The 16,762-nt window shown below is 36.3% G+C and overlaps 1 protein-coding gene across 1 annotated transcript in view; it reads right to left on the bottom strand.

The window, feature by feature from the left end:
* Positions 1–9,647, bottom strand: part of LOC134744415 (uncharacterized) — a 68,245-nt gene extending 58,598 nt beyond the window's left edge. Inside the window, exon 1 of the mRNA XM_063678225.1 lies at positions 9,426–9,647. Within this exon, the coding sequence (XP_063534295.1) occupies positions 9,426–9,442 (17 nt within the window). The 5' untranslated portion in view covers positions 9,443–9,647. The remainder of the gene's footprint in view (positions 1–9,425) is intronic.
* Between the last annotated feature and the right edge of the window lie 7,115 nt (positions 9,648–16,762).

Raw genomic sequence — 16,762 nt, 5'->3', positions numbered from 1 at the left:
TAAAACGGTGTTGTATCAGGGAGAGCGTATTAGGCGGACGGAAGAACATTTATAAGACTCGAATGAGAGGGAAAGATCCGCTCCAGATACCTAGACCATACCACAGGCAACTAAACAAAAAGCGTAGGATTGAACGACCTGAATTTATCTAACCTATTCAAATTTTGAGTAATTTCCTTAGACATGACGACACGACCAAAACAAGTACTTAAGTATATATAATTTGCTAGATTGTCGGTAAGTAGGTAAGTACCAGTGTTTCCGCACCACAAATTTTAGACTACGTAGCTTGGGAAATACTTGAAAGCGATCAATATGCCTGCTCAATTGACAAATTGTTTTAAAGCAAAGTAACCCAAAGAGCGATGGAAAGAAGAATGGTAGGAATCTCACTCAGGGACAGAAAAAGAAACAAGTGGCTACACAGTAAAGTCACGGATGTAACCAGACGAATGGCGAAACTGAAGTGGGAGTGGGCTGGTCATGTGCCGCTCAAAGACGGCTCATGGTGCAAGAGGCTGGCAGAGCGGAGGAAAGTCAAAAATGCGTTGTTATGACGACATCAAAAGAACAGCTAGACAGCTGGATCAAAATGGGTACAAAGTGCGCAAAATAGAACAGAATGACAAAAAATTAAAGAGGCCTATATCTCTAAGATTGAAAAGGGCTAGAAAGAGATTGTTTTAAAGGTTCCCCTCTGAATTTCCAACGACAGTAGCATTTAAACACGCAACCAAAAAAAAGCAAATACTTATATACTGTTAACCACTTTTATCCCAGAATACTGCCTTATGACTACTTCCTACCTCGCTACCATTAAGTTATTCTACAGCTAAGTCTAAACAGAAACTAGTCCGGCCTGTCAACAGCCTACTAATAACCAGTACCCCCTACCATACACAGTACTGAAAAGTCGCAAGTCCTATGACAGTTGTAAAGATATATGATTTATTGTCTTGGTTTTAGAGTACCCCGGGTAGCCTGCTGAGCTAATTACAACGTTAACAAGGGCATGTCCATGGTTACCGCTATAAATATGTCATTGATAAAGTTTGCAGGAAGAACAAGATGTTTACTATTGTTTGTTTTGTATATAAAACTACTGTTCGCTCTTTCTTTGTATTACAATTTTTAGCAACAAAAACTAGTACCAGAAATAGTTTTTAGTTAGGTATTGCAGAATGTAACTTCGATTTTATGGGGTGGCTCCTAAATACATATATTATGTGCTATCGGTCCCAGCGTGAAGGCAACTCATACAATCAGTAAAACTATTACCCAGCTAGCTAATAGTTATTTGTTATACAAGGGTGCAAAGTTGTATTTTACCCGCGAGTGTTTCAACACACGAGAAGTAAAATACATTTGCGCCCGTGTGTAACACAAAACTTTTCACCTCACTATAGCGAGGAAAGTGCAACATCCACAGGCGTTAGATCATCTTCATCACTGGAATCACTCATTTCTTTACGATATTATAACAGGAAACTCTGCAAGATGTGTATTTTTACGCGAGTCGGTGAGAAAAGGTTTTAAGTAAAAAATTTGTTGACAATGTTGACATTTCTGATGTATGAAATGTCAACGATGCGTTTTGAAATTGCATCGACTCAACTTGTGCGTTCAGAATTATATTTAACATCATTATAAAAAAACAAACGTTTATTATGGAATTTTAAGATCATTAAATAAAGCTAAATTTGGTATTTTTTATTAGATTCTCAAATCATTTATTTAATGATAATTAATATCGAACGAACCATTATCATGAGCGTTTTACGTTTTGTTATCTGTCAAGCTACTTAAATACGCTCCATCCAAGGTCAAATTACTTTCCCCACTAGTGGATAAAACGCGTTTTTCCCCGCTTGTATTGAAGGATAAACGACAACTTTCCGAGCTAGTGAGGGGAAAAAGTATTAGTATGTATATAAGTTTACCTTGCAAATTGCAGACGCTGACTATAACATTCGCTGATGCATAAGTTTACGCAGCCCTTATGCAAACTGCACAAGAACTATCTCCATCTCCGAGTTGCAACGGTACTCACTCACTGCAAATGAAATGTCGGCACTTTAGTGCTTTATCAGATGTCCACGATTTTATGGACACCTTGCGATAGGCATTTTCAATTTTATGTGGAAGACGTGGTTATGTATAAATAAGTTTTATGGTTATCTTTGCTGGTTCAGATTAGCCACGCCTGTGGCGACAATGAAAGTATGTTTATTGTCTATGATTTTAATTCTGAATAGGGGATATTACTGCAATGTTCTGCCACCAGAGTGCAGGACTAGCCTTTTTAGTAAATCATAGAGTAATAACTTGTTCAATTTGTTGTTGTTGTTCATCGTTTGAATACCTGAACTGTGGTATGAACTGTCACCCGCGGTATGGAAGGATACGACCATCAAACCATCAAGAAAAGAGCGTATTCACGCCATAAAGGCCGGCAACGCACTTGCAAGAGTTGCGACCTCTCTGGGGCCCATTTATCGAACGATATTAGTCTAATATTATTAGTGAGTTGTCATGACAACCCAATCAACCCATACGATTTGACAGTTCGTGGACACTTGGACAGGATAATATTATTAGTATATTACTCTAATATTGTTCGAAAAATGGACCCCAGGGGCCCATTTCTCGAACAGTATTAGTCTAATATTATTAGTGTGTTGTCATGGTAACCCATACGATTTGATAGTTCGCGGACTAATAATATTAGTCTAATACCATTCGAGAAATGGGCCCCTGGTATTGCTAGTGTCCATGAGCGACGCTTACTTACATATTAGGCGATTGGGGTGCTCGATCGCCTCCGATTATATGAAAAAACCTATGCAAGAGCTAATCATTAACATTCCTCGTACTGACGAATTCCTGATTATTATTCAAACTATTAATTCACAAAATTCGTGCCACATGACAATATTTTAGCCAGTCGTTGACTGTCGTGCTGCCATATTTCTCTCATTATCTCGCTGTGCTGATTTGATTAGTGTTTGTGATTGAACTGTAAGTAAGTATTTGCTGCTATTGGACTTCAATGACATGTAATTGGGGACATTGGGGTAAATTTGATAATTGTAAATATCTACTAAACTAGAAGCACTGTCAAATGTAGTCAGCGTTGCAGTAGCGTAAGCGTCGCCAAAGTATAAGGTGCGTCAGGTTTAGTATAGTATGAATCTTCTCTAATGATTTTTACGCCTAAGACAGTAATCTGTTAAACAAAAGCCATTGTTTCTTTTAAGTGAGCGGTCGGCCATTGTGTCTGAGCGCGTGGCCATTGTGATTTAAAACATTACCCTGTTTTCCAAGTTACACCAAAGCAGCGTACCCGCGTTTGTAAAAAAATATCCCCAACTTATGAAAAAAGTAAAAATTAGAAATTTTTATTTAATTTAATAGCCTTTTGAAATAAAACTATGAAAACGGATTATATCGCGTATATTGAATTTATAATACATCCCGACGTTTCGAACCCTTTACAGCGAACCGCGTGGTATACGCGGTATAATCCGTTTTCATAGTTTTATTTCATGAGTAGATAACTATCGCGGTAACCAAAGACAATAGTAATAGCATTTTTATAGAAATATAATGTTTGCCGTAGGTAATTTAACTATTACTATGAAAAATATCAGTACTGTTTTCAGTTACGTGTAAATGCGTAATGCTCTGCAAGAGCACGTGCAAGTGCGACGAACTGAAATCAAATTTATTTATTTATTTTAAACTTTATTGCACAAGAACAAGTACAAAAGGCGGACTTAATGCCTTGAGGCATTCTCTACCAGTCAACCACTGGGCCAAACAGAAATTAGTTAAGGTGGGTGCAGTGCGATGCGGAAAAAAATGTTCTAAATATAAATTCTAATACTAACGCCAATATCCAAACTAGTAGTAGTAGGGTTTGTGTTTTTTACGAGGTAGAATTCTTTTATTGAATCGGAAACACCTACTGACATGGCATACATTTATTAATTTCCGCAAGGTACCTAAAGGTTGTCTGGAACAGATCGCTTTATACCGATAAGACCGCCTGTTGTTTAACCTCTTCTTTTGATAGCATATCCAGTGCAAGTATTATTTATACGTCATAATTTCATAAAAGTTTGACTTTGACGTTTAAAATAACACTTGCATTGTGCGTGTTATCAAAATCGTTGCAAGATCTTGGTCTAAGTTTAACGAACCTAGCATACTAGCCGCCGCAATACACATGAAACTTGTCAATTGGCATGGACATTCAAGTAACATATCGATGCCTGGTATGTACTAGTTTTCGTTCGTTGCTAACATGTTGCTAAAAAGTGTTATACGAAGACAATAGAGTTTTATGTAAAACCTCTGTATGACCTTACTAATAATAATAATTCATAATTTATATTTTTTTTAATTCATAATTTGTATTGTTTTTGATTTATCATTGTTGACATTTTATAATTACATGTTTGCATGCTGAATAATTGACGATCATAATATAAATTCATATAGATTAGTGTAAGAATAATTTATATTGTAATTTATCATTATGAAAGAAATAAACTAAACTAAACTACTCTGTTTAATTTGATATCAAAACGTTTTCCAAAAAAAAATATTTACATTTAATTCATGTCTTCAAAATACTAACTTCTTGGGCTCATTTTACTCTGAATCATTTGTACATTCACGCCTCATACATGAAAAAATGTGTCCCAAAATTTTGTATGAAAACATATTTTTCCAGTCACGTCACAAATAAATAAATTATTCATACAAAAATGTGACGATTTGGAAAGGTAATCTTGGGACACATTTTTTCATATATGAGGCGTGAATGTAAAAATTATTCGGAATAAAATGGGCCCAAGAAGTCAATATTTTGAAGACATGAATGAAATGTAAAAATTTTTTGGAAAACGTTCGTCAATGAACCATAAAAGGGCCAAGATTCGCACGATTTTCAGAATTCAAAATCATGACAAAAATGGCGCTGATCGTGTGAATTTACCGGGGCCCTGTTATTTGGCCCACTTCTCGGTTGTATGACAGTTGGCCATTGTGGAAACGGTGATGAATACATTAACTTTGACACTATTGGCAGCCGACCGTGCTATCTATCGGTTTTTGCATATGCGGTATTCAGCGCAGCTAAGAATAGAATTTATTTTCTATTTCCGACTGATATTAGTCTACATTTTATGATGAAACTATGCTGCCCGCGACTTCGACTACGTGAAATAAGTATTTACATATACCACTTCCATAGTAAATTACACCCCCCCTTTTGGAATGATGTCCGGGAAAACTATCCTATGTTCTTCCCCGGGAACTATTGCCATACCAAATTGCATCTATATCGGTTCAGTGGTTAAAGCGTGAAGATGTAACAGACATGCAGACAAGAGCTACTTTCGCATTTATATTTCGTATTTATAATATAAATTATAAATCAGAAAGTAACTCTATCCCTAATTATACATATAAGTATGGATTTTGAGCGTTTGGTGTATGCAGTTATCAGATATATGTCTAAACTGCCCAAATCAGAATATGAATAGTATAAAGATGATACACGCCGATAAAAAATTTTTGCGTATTTCTAGATGCGTGTAAGTTTTAATTTCAATAAAATAACGACATGTGTATGCGTGTTCTATTTTTAGATACCTTTGCTACTACGTGAACTTAAAAGAATAATTAGCTTAATAATTACGGCTGAACGTTGGTTAAGCATTATGGCTGTATAGTCTACGCAATTTGTAAGGAACACTAATTGCAGCATTTTATAAACCTACGTTAAAGCATTTTTGCTTTAATTAAAATACTTTTCAACGTACTCAGGTAGTTTTCGTTAAGTTTAAATTCGCCTCGCTGAGGAGAAAATTTTTACGTTTAAATTTACAATAAAAGGCCGACTAAACAAAGACAGTTAAGTATATAGAAGTTAGACCAAGAAAAGTCTGGAATGATTCTGATACCACACGCAGTGCAAGTGTTATTTGAAACGTCAAACTTGTATAAAACTATGATACCTTGTTCCCCAAAAATGTTTATGCGACGGAGGACCTACCCAGAGACATTGTGGCAGCCAACAGGGCCCTAATCCCAAAAATGAAAGAAGCGAGGCTAGCAGGCAAATATGCTGTTATTAAAAATGGACTGTTGATTGTGAACGAATTTAAGGGAAAGGAAAAAAGAAAACGAGTACCATCCTCACCACCGTCAACACCACCAGAAGGCTTCAGCCGTATCAGCGAGACTCCCACAGGAAAACATCCCATGAAACTCCCAAAAACAAACTCATTTCGAGATAAGGACAGCGGAAATCAGTCAAAAGACTAGAATATATACTACGAAAACAATTACAACAACAAACACAACAACGATAAATTTAATTACAAATGAAATGAATGGAACAGGAAGTCACAAAACATACAACACAATCAAGTCCCCAAGCCGACTGGTCATCGTGGGGAGTCAGACCATAACCCTCCACCACTATATAATCAAAATAAATGCAACAAAGTAAAAACAAGGAAGAAGGTTGGAGGAGGCCTTTGCCGAAGGGCAAGCAAACAAAGAATAGAAAAAAGTAAAAATGGGAGATAATAAATAAAATATGTAGAGTTAATGTGAAACTGTTCTTTGTGTTGTAAATAAAGGCTATTTTATTATTTTATTTTTATTAAAACTATGACGTATAAATAACACTTGCACTGCGTGTGTTATCCAAATCTTGGTGTAACTCTAACAGTTGTTGATGTTGTAACTGGCCAACATCTCTTGTTCAATCTCAATCGATGCAAGACCTATTAATTTAAATTATATTACTATAGTCTATTTTTAACCGACTTTTAAATCTCAAAAGGAGGAGGTTAATCAATTCAGTTGTATGTTTTTTTTTTATTGTTACTCCATATCCGTGATTTCTGGATTGATTAAAAAAATAAATGTAAGTTCTGATGATATAAATAGGATCCATGAGGTATCGAGGGAACTCCTCAAATGTTAAAGGCACACATAATTATAGTGATTTTACATAGTACCTATTTTCATCATTTCGATTTAAAAAGTGACATTTGATGAAGTGGAACTGCTGATGATGATCGGAATAGAACTCTTCAACGACGCATTGTACACGTTTGGCGATTTCGACTTGGACTGGGACCCGGACTCGGACCCGGTTCGGACCTGGATCTGGACTCTGACCCGGAGAATTGGAGATGGAGCTGGTTAGGTTAGGTTTGAACTGCGGTCCTCACAGAACCGAACTGCTATCAGAGAAGTGGGTTAAGGCTTATTACACTTTGCTAAATTTTGTGACTAACAAGAGGGACGCCGCTATACGTGAGACGTGATAAGAGATACATCCTATCGTTTCTCACGTATAGCGTCGTCCCTCTTGTTAATCATTTAATTTGGATAGTGTAATAAGTTTTTTAGGTTGGGTTAGAACTGCGACCCTTATAGAAACGAAATGCTACTAGGAAAAGGTGACGAAATGGATTAATAATACTATATCTAGTGATCAATTAAATACCAGCCCAATAATTTATATGGCATTTAAAACTGTTTTGAGCAGTCGGTTTATTATTTATTATTTACTATGAAGTACTGTCCATGGGAAATAGTATGGAACGCTAATTGGTTTCTTGCATATAAAATGTACGGCGTAGTACTTTATAGGTAAAATAAACAGAATATAAAGTGCTTTATTATTATGTAGGTATTAAACAAGATATTACATCGAGCAAACTTTATGTACCTAACTAATAGGGTATTAGCCATAAAGGATAATGTTACTTATTACAATTAACCAATTCTGCGTTGTAGCAATGGTTGTAGATATCTCAGGTTTATGCCGTTATTATCCGTAAATACAGGGTGAAATTGTTATCTGTGATCAAACTCTAAGGGTGAATATGTAGGTCATACTTTTAATATATGGGACCAACCCCAAAATCGAAAAAATCTGCCGTTTCATACATTTCGGTGCATCAGTGTCACTGTTTTCTATAGAACAGCTGATTTTTTTTTGGCGATTGCGCGGTTGGCCCCTAGTAAAAATTGTTCAGTATGATCTACCTACATATCCCCCCCTCACGAGTATGGTCAGGTCAGAGATAACAGTTTCACCCTGTATTTTATTTATAACCTCTTTCTGAAAAAATATCCCATCGTCATGGCAACATTAAAAATATTAGATTTGAGTGAATCCGTTATACGACATGTTCAAATAATAAGAAGTAAAATGATTAAATATTTCAAAAGGGTGTGAAGTGTGAAGTGAAGAATCGCATAACGCATTCGCTTCCAGCCATTTGTAAGGGTCAGCTGCGAATGAGGGGCACTCCGTTCTCATTAAAAAATTAAAATCTACTATGTATATAGTTCCCCTATACCTAATGATGAAATTTTATATTTTTTTTACAAGAAAGGCGGAAGCAGGTAGAATTTAATTTGTACTTTTGTTGGTCAAACCAAATTGTCAGTATATCCTTTTCTTTTGGGTGCTAGTACTAGTGTAAGACAAAGATAGTATGATTCTCTCTGTCTGTGTTTGAAATGAGACAGTCCTTTGACAAACTTTAAGTACTAAGTTGGTAGAGTGATGGGGCTGGTATCCCGTAGACGCGAGTTCGAGTTTTGCCCGAGATAGTGACTTTTTCCACTTTTTCTTTTATTTCTTCTTTTTCCTTTCAATAATAGACAATATCTTATGTGTAAGAATAAATACAGTTTCCTACATTTTAGTCGACTTTGTAGGTAATTATGAACCAGTGTCGATATTTTATTACTTATGATTCTTATGAATGACTGATTGACTTACATGCTTTAGACATCAATATGCAACATGAAGGATTTCGTGCAAGTTTGCTAGCGTCTTCTATTTCCTCTGTAAAACCATAATAGTTCCGATAACTAGTGTTTTCAGTTACAACTAACAGTTTCCCAGGTAGCATTTATACGTCATTATGACGTCCGTTACGTCATTATAACGTATAAATGACGTCATTATGACGTCGCTGACGTCATTTTGCTACCTGGGCTCTATCATTAATGCTTCAGTTTAAAGAACTAGCTAATGCCTCATACATTTGTTATTTGTTCACACGCAAATTTATCTATGTGAGAAATCACATATTATGAAGACTACAAAGAACGTTGCACATTTAATCCCTATGATCTTGTATACTTACACTTAGTGCAATTCATACATTTACTAGTTCTCAAACTTAGGAGGAAAAAAATTAATAAACTTTTTTACGAAACTCCAGGATTTAATTGGTTTCTTCCATAAATATAAAAATAAAATCATATCCGCTACAGTGCAGTTTCCTATAAATACTTTTTATCGCTAGTACGTTCCCTGGCAATAACCCTAAGGGAACGAAGACGATTAAATTGATTAATAACATAGCAAAACTTACCTTAAGAGGTTCCGCATGGCTGACCGGTCGGCGAACTGGCTGGCTGAGTAGAAAAAAAAATCAAAAGCACTAATTCAAAATTCAAATCGGTTCGAAATTTGAAAACACTCGTGTATTTGAAACTCCGGCGTTCGTTGGGATCGTTTTTCGCGTGCGCTCGAGGCGAGGGCTGCGGCTATTCTGCCTGTCTTCGGGCCGCGTGGCCACTCTTGAACTTGACAGCAGGTTGCAGTGATTGCACACCACTGCAGCCGGTTGCGTTTTCGTGTAATGCGGGTTATATGTAGATCTGTTGGCCTTTGAACTCTAAACGCTACTGCCTGAAGGTTATTGAGGGCGGGTTATAACTGCATCTGTCAGCCGGTTCCCATATGCAAATGTGCAAACATTTTCGCAAATCTACGCCAATGTAAGGTTAATCTGTATCTGTGTATGTGTGTGTGTGTGTGTGTGTGTTAGGTGTGCGTGTGTTTATATTAGTAATATTAAGGCCAGGATTACACTTGTAAGTTTTATTTATTTTCATTTATTTTCTTTATTTAGGATTACCAACAGATAATACATCTTACATGCTCTTAAATCTATATAACAATTATGACTGATGCTTATCTAATTATAGGTAACCACAACTTATATAAGTGTCTTGTACCTGTGAACAATAGTGAACATGCAGTAAACTTATGGCTATATGAAATTAGTACATTAGGCCTTGTGTTTATATTAGTAATATTAAGGCCAGGATTACACTTGTAAGTTTTACTTACGTAAGTAGGGACAAAGCTATTTGCTAGAATGAGATAACGATATTCATATCTCATTCTGTAGTATAGCTGTGTCCCTACTTACGTAAGTAAAACTTACAAGTGTAATCCTGGCCTAATACCTACGGCTGTGTTATTAGTGTTATTACCATCTTTTTGGCGTAAATTCTTCAGTACGTAGGTATAATAAATAAGTAAGTAGTACAAAAATGTAAACTGGTACCACCACAAGCTTTTCAGACGCGAAACAAAAAATCCATATTAAATAGAAAAAATGTCTGTCAAACACAATTTGTCAGTAAATAAGATAAAAAACACTGTACTCATCCCTTTCTTGTATGCTAATCTCTGTCTATGTTTGAGACAGTAGGGATGGCCAAACTATAGTTTGTCAAAGGACTGTCTCATTTCAAACATAGCTAGACAGAGAGAATCATACTATCTTTGTCTTACGCTAGTACTAGCACCCTAAAGAAATAATAAAGTATAGTTTTTTTTGTTCTTATTTACTGCCAATTTGGTTTGACTAATTATATAAGTGTCTTTTTAGGATTCCTTAGTCAACTATTGGCTGAATGAGTATTTTTTATAGTGCCGTTGACTATTGTCAGTTTTCTTAGAACTAAAAAGTAAAAAAAATAAAAGTAAGAAGCAATCCCGCTGATTTTTATACTTTCATTAAAAATCATGGCCATACGTCTATTACTTTAATTAAGTAGGTACTGATTATGAAAATTTGGCTTGTCTTTTTAGTTTCCTCGTTTTCGATATGAAAAGTAGATTGTTTCACTCGGGTGAAAGGCACCAAGCATCATTTCATCCCTTTGTTAACATTAACAATCTTCTATTTTAATTTTTAACAAGCAGAAACGTCTGCGATCGATGCTATTAAGCTTAGAATAAATTTAAAAGTGGAAAAATTACTGCCTTGGGTGAGACTTGAACTCACGGCCTCTGGATCGATAGTATCGATCCAGTGGCTCAGTTGGCAGAGCACTGGAGTATCGAGGAGATAAGAGCGAGGCCGTTTTCTTACGCCAGATAGCGTCGAAGCTATCAGTCCGTTCTATACTAATAGCTGCTATTTAGCCTTTTGTGACGGAAGGGTAACTACGGGGAACCCTACACTAAGCATGGCCCGATACGCTCTTGGCCGGTTTTAATTTTTAAGTCACCTTAATAACAATAAATGTGAAATTATTACAATAATATGCCGTCATTATCATAAATTATACTTAAAATACTGTCTAATATACATAATTTTATTATCAGTTGTTTTTTGAGAATGCCTGCTTATTCAATTTAATCGGCAATTATTTATGCATTAAGTATCATTACCACCGTTTCCAGCATTTACAAAGCGAAAGTTAACGTGTTTATAAATTTTTAGCGTTACAGTTCCAAACATTAATTCAGTTTTGTTGACTATACTATCATAATACCTAAGTATTATAAAATGCGATAGTAACTGTGTGTCTATTACCTACCTACCTCTTCACGTCACACTTAAACCGCTGAACCAATTCAGATAAAATTTTGTATGAAGATTGTTCAAATCGAGAACATAGAATAGTTTTTATCACGGAATAAATCATCATTCTACGCAGACAAGTCATGGGCAGAAACTAGTACTCTTATAATTCGTAATCAAACTGCACGAGACTTTGACTAAAATATTGTAGACATCTAAGCGGGCAAGTATTTTTGGAATCGAAAAGATTTGGAGTTTCCTTAAGAATCGATTTTCATATAATTCCGGGGTATGAAAATGTATGGGGAGTAAAATCAAACGTTACGTTAGATATTTCGCGCAAGCAAAGCAAATTTGCGGAGTTTTTATCGTAAATTGTATATTGTATTTTATAATCATTCGGGAGGGAACTCCAGTCGTGCGTCGGAGCTGAGCGCTGACACACACACACTTTTTAGGGTTCCGTACCCAAAGGGTAAAAACGGGACCCTATTACTAAGACTCCGCTGTCCGTCTGTCCGTCTGTCTGTCACCAGGCGGTATCTCATGAACCGTGATATTATTTATTTATTTTAAACTTTATTGCAGATAGTATCTAGCAGGTGCTTGTAGAGCATTCGTTTGAAAGTCAGCTTGTTTGGGGCTTGTCTAATCGTTAGAGGGAGCGAATTCCAAAGACGGATTGCTTGAACAGCGAAAGAAGACGTGAGAAAACCGGTATGGTGAGGGAGAACAGAGAGTTTAAGAGAACGGGCAGCGCGCAGCTCGCAGCCTGGGCGTGGGGTAATAAAGCTGAAGTTACATTTGAGATATTCTGGAGTGATGGGCTCAAATAGGATAGAGAACAGTAAGGAGAGTATTCGAAAGGATCGGCGCTGACGTATGGGGAGCCACTTGAGCTGGCGGCGGTAGCTGGATATATGATCAAACTTTCGAATTCCAAAAATGAACCGTATTCCGTTGTTTACCAGTCGCTCGAGTTTGTTAAGAGAATTTTGATCCATGTTGGTTGTGCACACATCAGCATAATCAATGAGCGGGAGGATGAGTGCTTGAACGAGCAATTTCTTTGTGCATACCGGAAGGAAGTTTTTGAACCGGTAAAGTGTGTGTAAGGTACAGGTGACCATTTGACGGATGATAGCTAGACTGTTGAAATTTTCACAGATGATGTATTTCTGTTACCGCTACAACAAATACTAAAAAGTACGGAACCCTCGGTGGGCGAGTCCGACTCGCACTTGTCCGGTTTTTTTTTCTTTTAACCAAACTTTCCAATAACAGTTTTGAGCGCAAATGTATTCGGCTCACCAACACTTTTCCAGTCGGCGCCATGCAGACGTTATCTCGATCAAATTTCATACATTTTAATACCTGCTAGGTATGCAACGTAACTACTTTCACAATGTTTGTTCATTAATGCTCATATTTATTCTGTTCCTTTTTTACTTTCATTAATTCATCACATTAGTCAAAACAAATATTGATATAACTAAGGATAAAACTATAATCTGGCAAGCCGATTTTGACGGTAGAAAAAGGCGGCAAATTGGAAAAATGTAGGCACTGTAGGCCTGACCTCCCATACAAATTTTGAATACGCGCCTTTTCTACGAACAAAATTGGTTTGACAGACTTTAAAAATAAATCCTTTTCACTTATCACACGGGCATTCAAAATCAATAAAATTAATTTTGAAAAAGCTGTTGATTTAGCAACCACGTTATTTCCATCGATCAATCTGTCAAAAATGACATTTTTTTATGCCTTGTCGAGTCGCCGACGTTGACTGAATAAACGACCGACTTAAGGCGCAGTAGGTTTGTGTTCTTCTCTCACTCTCACTGAGCGTAAGCGTAAGCGAGATGGATGTGCGTGCCCCGAGCAATAAAAAAGTAATCGTTGAGTTCCTTTAAGAATAATATTTCTCATATTTAGAACTAACTCATATTTTTAGTTTTAGTGCATAATTTATTATAATTTTTTAGAGTGCATTTTAGACCTATGTTCGTGATATTTTTTATATCGAGCGAAAGTCAATAAGGATCACTGTATGTACTACCTATATTTGCAAATAAAACATTTTTTTTTTAAATTTGAAGTCCTTAGAGAAAGGCCTTAAGATTGCTAATTAATTTTGGCAACCGTATTGTGATCTAAAAAAGCGCTACGACTTTTCAAAAATTTCTCTTAGCCTACTGCACCTTAAGTCAGTTGCATAAAAAACTCGCAAGCAAGCGTAACTGCGTATCACCAAAGATGGGTGGATGGGCCGAGGGTATTTTTATAAACGGAACTTAATAATGGCAAAATGGATCATATAGACCGCGGGCCGGGAACAGATTTCCATGACAGGCAGATTTATCAGATTGTCTTTGAATTTGAAGACCCGCATCCCGTATTGCCGATAAATCAAAAATAAACTACGTAAATAGAAAAAACCGTCCAAGTGCAAGTCGGACTCGCGCACGAAGGGTTCCGTACCATTACGGAAAAAAACAGCAAAAAAATCACGTTTGTTGTATGGGAGCCCCATTTAAATATTTATATTATTATGTTTTTAGTATTTGTTGTTATAGCGGCACCAGAAATACATCATCTGTGAAAATTTCAACTGTCTAGCTATCACGGCTCATGAGATACAGCCTGGTGACAGACAGACAGACGGACAGACGGACAGCGGAGTCTTAGTAATAGGGTCCCGTTTTTACCCTTTGGGTACGGAACTCTAAAAAGTAAACGTCGTGTCATATCAGGCGGCCAAGGTAATTGTGTTTCAGATTACTGCAGAATTTAGGGCCCACCGCCAACATAAAAAAAAAAAAACATCTGCCTTTAGCCGTTGTCATTAGCCGTTTTGGATATTAAATAACTCAAATTTTGCACGTTTAATTGTTTAGGATTTATGTATTCAGTTATTGTTAAAACCACTGGAGCACGCGCCGCGGCCGCGGCGCTCACTTTCATCTTAATGCCCGGACATGCACGCTCGCAAACCGCTACAGGCCAGTGTGAAATAGCCTTAAACGCTGCGCAGATCACTTATGCCTCGGCTACGAAACACAAGCTTGATTGAACTCCGTAATAGATGGATACCGTCTAAGGAAAAGACGTGACTCGAAAATCACGAAAATTTGATTCTAGATCAGATGGCGCCACTAGTTTTGTCCTACTCTCGTATAGAGGGCGTTGACTGTTTCTTTTGTTATTTATAATTTCAACGCATACCAGAGAAAGAACATGGGTCAAAATCATTTAAAAATAATTAATGCCAATAAAAAAATAATTTATCCATATTTAAATACATTTTAACGTATTTTTATAATTCTTCATTTTTAGTTTTAAAGTATGTTGATAGATGGCAGTGAATTTACAGTGGTTACAAAATTTACTATGACCAAAGATAGATATAACTCCGTAATAGATGGATACAGTCTAAGGAAAAAACGTGCCTCGAAAATCAAGAAAATTTGATTCTCGTTCAGAGGGCGCTACTAGTTTTGGCCTACAGTCGTATAGATGGCGTTGACGGTTTCGTTTGTTATTTAACAATTTTAACGCATATTAGTGAAAGAACATGGGTCAAAATCATAAAAATAATTAATGCAAATAAAAAAAATCATTTATCTATATTTAAATACATTCTATCGTATTTTTATAAATCTTAATTTTTAGTTTTAAAGTGTGTCGACAGATGGCAGTGAATTTACTGGGGTTACAAAATTTACTATGACAGTACCGCTCTAGTATAACTAGTATAAGTTACTCTATGCTATGACAGTACCGCTCTATCTTATTATATCCTCATTGCTATTGTATTCAATACTAATACAATATGATCAAGTTTTTTCTACTAGTCAACTTATAAAATAATACCTTTTCCTAGGTACTGTAAAACCTAAATAACAGATGATAATAATGCTCCTGACCGAATTCGGCCACAGCGCCTGTGTGCTCTGGAGCTGGCAACTTTTAATTCGCGTTATTAAAGTGTAGGTGTCGCTGATCCACTCTCTGGTGCGCACTGAGGTGGCTTAGGTACCCTATCTTCTTGCTAAATACACGAGAGCATTTTGGGCAAACAAATATAGTACAATAGACATCAACGCACTGCTTGTTCATTAAATAGTAGTGCGTTGGTGTCTTTTTCTCTTGACCGCGGCGACATGTGATTGGTCGAATTCACTCTTGACTAATGCGTTTCGTAAGAATTCATTATAGTTGAGTCGCCGCCCATAGTGAAAAGTATGCGATTTCAGTTTGGAACACGAAGTCACAATTTAACCATTAAAGTCAACGAGTAGAAAAAAAATAGTTTTGATCAACATTACAAGCGTAAGAGGATAGGAGACGATCGATTCTCCATACAAATTACCTAGTCCTCATTTTCCTCCCTGGATATTGCATTATAGGAAATATTTTTACACAGTTTGTATTTGAATCATAGCATACCCGACCGTTAGATTTTTTTCGATTTTTACTTTATTATAAGAATATTGTCTTCGGTTACCGCGATAGTTACTCATGAAATAAAACTATGAAAACGGATTATATCGCGTATATTGAATTTATAATACATCCCGACGTTTCGAACTCTTTACAGCGTTCGTGGTCAACGGGTGACTGAGGAAAAATTACAAAGTGCAAAAATACCCACATACTAAAATAATGAACAATCATAGACTACAAACTTTAAGGCTTCAATATACGCGATATAATCCGTTTTCATAGTTTTATTTTATTATAAGAGTTAGGAGCTTTTAAAAATGTGTATGAAACCTGTTTGGCGTTCTATCTAACTCATATAATAATTAAAAAATGTTAAGAAATTAATCTAACGGTCAGGCATAGCTATGATTAAAATACATCAAATTGTGTAAAAATATTGTTAATATCCAGAGAGGAAAATGGGGAATACGTTTGTATGGAAAACCGGTTTCGAGGAGCACTAATGTATGATGACGGTGACTGGGATTCTGTGTAAACGCTTGATTGCGGGGTCTATTGCAAGTGGTCTATGATCCTAAGTGTCCATTTAATTAATGACAATTAATACAGTAATAATAATGACTGCTGGCTTTCGTTGCTCAATCAGACCAGTCCAG

This window comes from Cydia strobilella, chromosome 9, assembly GCF_947568885.1.
Source record: "Cydia strobilella chromosome 9, ilCydStro3.1, whole genome shotgun sequence".
NCBI lineage: Eukaryota > Metazoa > Arthropoda > Insecta > Lepidoptera > Tortricidae > Cydia > Cydia strobilella.
The sequence above is the reverse complement of the archived record's forward strand: the minus strand, read 5'-3'. Positions and strand labels throughout refer to the sequence as shown.